The sequence below is a fragment of the Pavona decussata genome, unplaced genomic scaffold, assembly GCF_977016875.1.
Source record: "Pavona decussata unplaced genomic scaffold, jaPavDecu1.1 SCAFFOLD_214, whole genome shotgun sequence".
Lineage (NCBI taxonomy): Eukaryota > Metazoa > Cnidaria > Anthozoa > Scleractinia > Agariciidae > Pavona > Pavona decussata.
The window spans coordinates 834,001-840,000 of NW_028145619.1; the positions used below are offsets into that span (position 1 = coordinate 834,001).

Genomic DNA, 6,000 nt, shown 5'->3' on the forward strand with positions numbered 1-6,000 from the left:
AGATACGCACAGTGTACTGTATGTGTAAGCTCATTTGAACAACTAATCGAAGCAGTCTTGTTTAATTATTGCGGGCTCTACCGGTCTCGAAGAAAACAACGTGTAAACGGTCTAGTACCCGTTCCAAGGGGCTCTCAAGTACCGTGCCTTTTTCTGTTAGGTATAGTACAGAATTTGTACGTGTAAACGGGAGTTTTCGTCTGGAACCGGTACTTGTTTCTAACCGGGCCGTTCGTTCTCTTTTAACGTGTAAACGGGCCTTAAGTTTATAAAATTAATGCCGTTTTAGAGAATTGTCTTCAAGATTTCCGCATGTTAAAGTACTCAGGAAGGAGCAAAAGCATGCCTTCTCAATCTAGCTCGAGGGAAAGACGTTTTCGCCATTCTACCCACCGGTTTCGGGAAGAGCTTAATATTTCAACTGTTTCCTCGAGTCTCGAGTGGTCTGTGCTCAAGTGAAGTCAGGCCGTTGTCAACCATTATATTGGTTTCTCTGTTGGTTTCAGTGATGAGAGATCGGGTCGAGCACTTAAAACAACTAGGATTCTCGGCCGCAGCAATACGAATTGGCGACGAATGTGACAAGGACGAAGAGAAGGCGAGAAAAGGCGAGTGGAAATTATCTTCGGAAGTCCAGAGAGCTGGCTCGCCAAAACGTGGATGAAGGAGTTAAAAGAGGAAAAAACTTGGTAGCGATAGGGTTAGACGAAGTCCACCCTGTCACAGAATGGTACGTACATTTGTCTCGATTTATCTATTTGTTTATTATTTGTAATGATTTTTGAAATGATGCACGTGTTTCTATCGCGCGAATCTTCCAGAAACTGCAGGAAATTCTGAAAATTGAATTATAAGTCTTAACAGCTGAAACCTTTGCGGATTTCTTGTTATATACAAAAGTACTTGACTTGTAAATAAGTTTATAAGTAACTCCTTGAATTATCAACATATATACCAATTTAAGTTCAGGATTCAAAGCGGCCACTAATCTTAGTAATATAGTCAACAAAGGAAAATGAAATCAGACAAAGTTAAATTGAAAACATCTACCTAGTTTCAATAATCATGAGACATTCAATACTAATGCTGGAGCACAACATTTTAATCCAATCCTTATTCCCAAGCTAGAAAATCATTGCAAAAAAAAGATAAGGGCATGCTAATGCTGAACCAAACCACATTAATAATTATGAAGTTCATGCATCCTTGGTTAATCACAGTGTGCCTATATAAAGTTAGTGTTTTTTCTATTTATTATCCCCATAATAATAATAATAATAATAATAATAATAATAATAATAATAATAATAATAATAATTTTTTAACTGCACATAATAATAATGAGCTACTTCATGTGGACTCAGCATTGGCCGATAACAGAGTTAAGGGAAATAGATAGAGAGTTCTGCAAGATCGTTGTCGATCATAGAGGCAAGCACCCCTGAGGTTCAACATCCCTAATGTACCTGCCACGAAATAAGGAAGGGAGGGGCTTGCGCTCGATCGAGAGAGAATATACCTGCCGCGAGATAAGGGAGGGAGGGGCTTGCGCTCGATTGAGAGAGAATATGCCTGCCGCGAGGTAAGGGAGGAAGGGTCTTGCGCTCGATCGAGAGAGAATATACCTGCCGCGAGGTAAGGGAGGGAGGGGCTTGCGCTCGATTGAGAGAGAATATACCTGCCGCGAGGTAAGGGAGGGAGGGGCTTGCGCTCGATCGAGAGAGAATATACCTGCCGCGAGGTAAGGGAGGGAGGGGCTTGCGCTCGATCGAGAGAGAATATACCTGCCGCGAGGTAAGGGAGGGAGGGGCTTGCGCTCGATTGAGAGAGAATATACCTGCCGCGAGGTAAGGGAGGGAGGGGCTTGCGCTCGATTTAGAGAGAATATACCTGCCGCGAGGTAAGGGAGGGAAGGGCTTGCGCTCGATTGAGAGAGAATATACCTGCCGCGAGGTAAGGGAGGGAGGGGCTTGCGCTCGATCGAGAGAGAATATACCTGCCACGAGATAAGGGAGGGAGGGGCTTGCGCTCGATTGAGAGAGAATATACCTGCCGCGAGGTAAGGGAGGGAGGGGCTTGCGCTCGATTGAGAGAGAATATACCTGCCGCGAGGTAAGGGAGGGAGGGGCTTGCGCTCGATTTAGAGAGAATATACCTGCCGCGAGGTAAGGGAGGGAGGGGCTTGCGCTCGATCGAGAGAGAATATAAAGAAACCAAGGTTGAAGCAGCAGGTCAAGTTGTTCCAGAACAGAGATCCGGTTATGAAGATGGTGCGTGATTTCGAGAAGCATGCAGAGAGTGGGGGACACCAGTCACTGACAAAGGAAGCGGCGAAGTACGCGGAAGAGTATGGCCTGCAACTAAAGCTCCAATACCCTGATCCAGCCTGCGTCACAGAAGAAAAGAGGAGGTTATACCAGGAGAGAAGCTTAAAAGCCACTTGAGGAAAGAGCGAAAATTAAGACTGAAAGGGGACGAGGGGCCCATAAATGGCAAGGGAAGTTGGTAACAGCAAGAGAAGATGACGCGGAGCTACGCACTAAGCGATGCTATTGGTGGCTAAGCGAGTGGCGAACATGCCCATCACATACGGTGGTGGGTATGTTCGAATTATACGAGCAGTTTTTACCCACTCGATTGTACGCCATACACACGACACGTGTGAGTCCAAGCAGCGACCCAACGTGTAGGTTATGCGACACAGCGCCAGATAGCATGGCTCTCATCTTATCCGCTTGCCCTGCGCTTGCACAAACAATGTACGTGGCAAGACATGACGCAGTCGTGAAGGTCCTATTCTTCGAGATCCTATTTGATCCGGGCCTGATAGACACTGTGCCTCCTTGGTATTCACCCATCAAACCACAGCCTGTCTACGAAACAGCGGAGGCACAGGCGTACTGGGATGTTCCGGTCGATGGGGAATTTCAAGAACTGAGAGCGAATAGAGTAGACGCCAGGATCGTGAACAACCAACACAAGCAAGTCATAGCGCTGGAAATGAGCTGCCCCTGGGTGAGCAACCGTGACAAGAAGACGTCAGAGAAGACCATGAAGGACGCACCTCTCAGATGGGAGATGAAGCAGAGGTACCCGGGGTATGAGATCACCCAGTACAAGATCATCATAGACCTGTTGGAGGGATGGTCCAAGGACTTAAACGATACGCTACAGAAGTTGGTGGGCAACAGAGCTAAAGATGTGCTCAGGAAGATGCAAAAGGCGTGCCTCTCAGGAACTCTAAACATTGCTCGCACGTTTAAAGTCGCAGTGTGAGCACTCGCGAAGACACAGTCACCAATTGGGCCTTTGTACTTGAGAAACACATCTTTTAAGTTTTACTTGATCTCGTCTTTGTAATTAGCTTTTATAACTTTTTATTCACTTTATAGCCCACGGGTTACGTTGCGTTGGCGCCTCGTGATGCTTCTTGGCTGTGTATAGCATACAGACGTTTTAAATACTTAAATAGTAATAATAATAATAATAATAATAATAATAATAATAATAATCATCAGTTTTCGTCCCCTCGCCCTCTCCTTCGCGCGTCTCTCTAGGAGCCTGGGACAGGCTGGAATTTGGCAGAATGTTGAATACAAATTCCATTGGGCTAATTTACCTGTATAATAGTACAATTCTTAACTTGCTTCACCCAATCACCCATGTGTTGAATGCACAATATGTTGAATAGAACTTCCATTATATGTGTGGGTTGTTTTGCCTGGTATTCAGTAGAATGACTTGTTTAACTCTGTTGCACGTGCCTTGTTTGTTTAAGATGCCAATTAATACCACAGTGGTTCCATAGGCTTCTTTAAGTGCAATAAATCTGTCATTCTGTACGTCATGATGCCTAACAACTCCATCCTTTGGGGCCAAGCTTGCCTAGTTCCTAGGCCTCTCTTTGTTTTTCATCTCGGTCAATCCGTTTCGGATCACGTGGTCTGAGATGAATTTGATCGTGAGGGCCTGGGATAAAGCCGTACAGGGACTAGGCACGGGCCAAGGCACAAAAAAAGTAAAACCGACACGACCAATTGAGAAGAATTAAAAAAACAAACAAAGAAAAATACAGAGACATGCAAAAATTAACGATAAAAAACGGGGTATTTAACTAGAAGCAGCATATCACCTATGTGATGGCCACTAATAAAATTATACATCTACTGCCAAAGGACATGGCTTTATGTGTGAGGCAGTGGGAGATCTTAAAATAACCCAGATAGCTCACAGATTCCTCTCTTGAGAGACCTAAAGAAGAGTTTATGGTCCGTAAATTGCATCTCATTAAGGAGACTTACATTTCTGATCATACTCAGAGAGTAAAGTATACTGGAAAAATCATGCTTACCTAGGGTGGCCTAACTAGGGCTAACTTGTCCCCGGAAAAATAACTGTCCTATTGTTTAGTTTTAACTTAAATATTTAAGTTATTTAGACTTTTCAGAACTTTGTTCTCCCAGAAAAAAAGTATACTTTTCCAAAATTGAAATGTGAATGATGAGAATTTTAAGAGTCATGATTACCTGTCGAACTGTTTTTCTTTATTTCAAAAATTGGTTGAGGAAAGGCTCTAAGATAAAACTCAACAGTCTTTTAGGCTTTTATTATACTTTATTGTTCTCGTCTTTGTGGCACGTACAGTTCCAATAGGCGTTCGACTATTTTAGTAAACTATTAAAGTCCAAGACCTACACATTGGCTACATTTAAAACGCCTTTTATCAACCAAGCTAAGCGCTTAACGGTTTACAAGGAGATGGAACAACGAGCTCGACTTTTCCTTGACGGCCATGAATGAAATCAGACCACTTGTAGACGTTGCCCTCCCCTGACAGGCAAGACTTTGACATTTTCTCAATCTGCGCAATGGGAAGTACGTGATCCCAGACATTGACATTTGTCAGCATTCCGATGAATGTTGCGTCGGAGTAAAAGCCACCTCCAACAGAACCCTGCTTTTGACCCAATACGAGGGAGCCTCCAGATATAATGGTGTGGCCAGTCTTGTGCCTAGTCCCTTGCGCTGTCACAGTTCCATCTTTGTAAAATGTCCATGAGCCTGCGGTGTTTTCCCATGATGCACAGATATGGTGCCATTTACCATCATTTGCCGATGTCGAGGTTAAGCTACAAGAACGAGAAAAGGTTGAGATTAGAAAATTTAACTAAGGCAATAATATTTATTACTTGTGTGAAGAATAATTACAAAAAACACGTATGTTTACTCACAGTTGAGGACAACCTGTCAGTGACAATGCACTCAAAACTTAACTTAAATAAACAACAAAAATCAACCACGCTCATCGGAATGGTGTGTAGAAGCCCTCTTCTCGATGTTCTTGTTTACTCTTATCAAACTGTTTTAATCCTTCTTCAGTCGCCCTAATAAGCTGGGTTGTTATTGTCATATACGTAGACATTATTCTTTAAAGAAATCAAGTTTCCCTGGTATTTCTTGTAGTGGGAGTTGGCCTGTTGGAATGATCCGTACATCCAGCATATCCAAAACGTTTTGGACATATATCATTTATGCGGAAATTATCAGAATGTTAACACAACGCACTTGTAGTAGAACAATCTGTTGATATATTTTTACCTGTACAAATCCTTAATGTAGAAAAAAAATGACTTGTAACCGAAAAGGAGAATTTCGTTGTACGCTTTCGGAACAGCGTAACTGAACGGTACGCCATCATTGGTTGTGTCACTTGACTTCATCCACAGACACACGGTGAACTGTGTTAGACTGGGCATGCCCCAGATGTTGACAAAACCGTCATTGGCGTCTCTTGATGGAAAATTGAGAGCATAGTCTGTCATAAAAAGTAGAAAATATGCAAATAAATTATTTTCTGGTTAGTAAAATATTCTCTATTCAGATGCTAAAAAGTTTCCTTTTTAATAGTTGTTAAGATTTCCCTGATGTTTCCTTCACACAATTTAGTCAATATGTAGTGAACTGTAGTTTTGTTTTTGTTTTTTGTATTTGGACCAGGCG

General features: G+C 42.8%; 3 protein-coding genes across 3 annotated transcripts in view; 2 read left to right on the forward strand and 1 right to left on the reverse strand.

The window, feature by feature from the left end:
* Nucleotides 1-6,000, forward strand: part of LOC146460115 (uncharacterized) — a 457,503-nt gene that overhangs the window by 23,561 nt on the left and 427,942 nt on the right. The gene's annotated exons all lie outside the window — the stretch shown is intronic.
* On the forward strand, nucleotides 2,538-3,336 carry LOC146460116 (uncharacterized). The gene has a single exon (XM_085088410.1). The coding sequence runs from the start codon at nucleotides 2,602-2,604 to the stop codon at nucleotides 3,274-3,276; it is 675 nt and encodes a 224-aa protein (XP_084944536.1). The 5' UTR covers nucleotides 2,538-2,601; the 3' UTR covers nucleotides 3,277-3,336.
* LOC146460117 (neuronal pentraxin-2-like) overlaps nucleotides 4,604-6,000 on the reverse strand; it is a 5,848-nt gene continuing 4,451 nt past the window's right edge. Inside the window, exons 3-4 of the mRNA XM_085088452.1 lie at nucleotides 5,599-5,815; nucleotides 4,604-5,129 (exon numbers count right to left, since the gene is read on the reverse strand). Of these exons, the coding sequence (XP_084944578.1) occupies nucleotides 4,733-5,129; nucleotides 5,599-5,815 (614 nt within the window). The 3' untranslated portion in view covers nucleotides 4,604-4,732. The remainder of the gene's footprint in view (nucleotides 5,130-5,598; nucleotides 5,816-6,000) is intronic.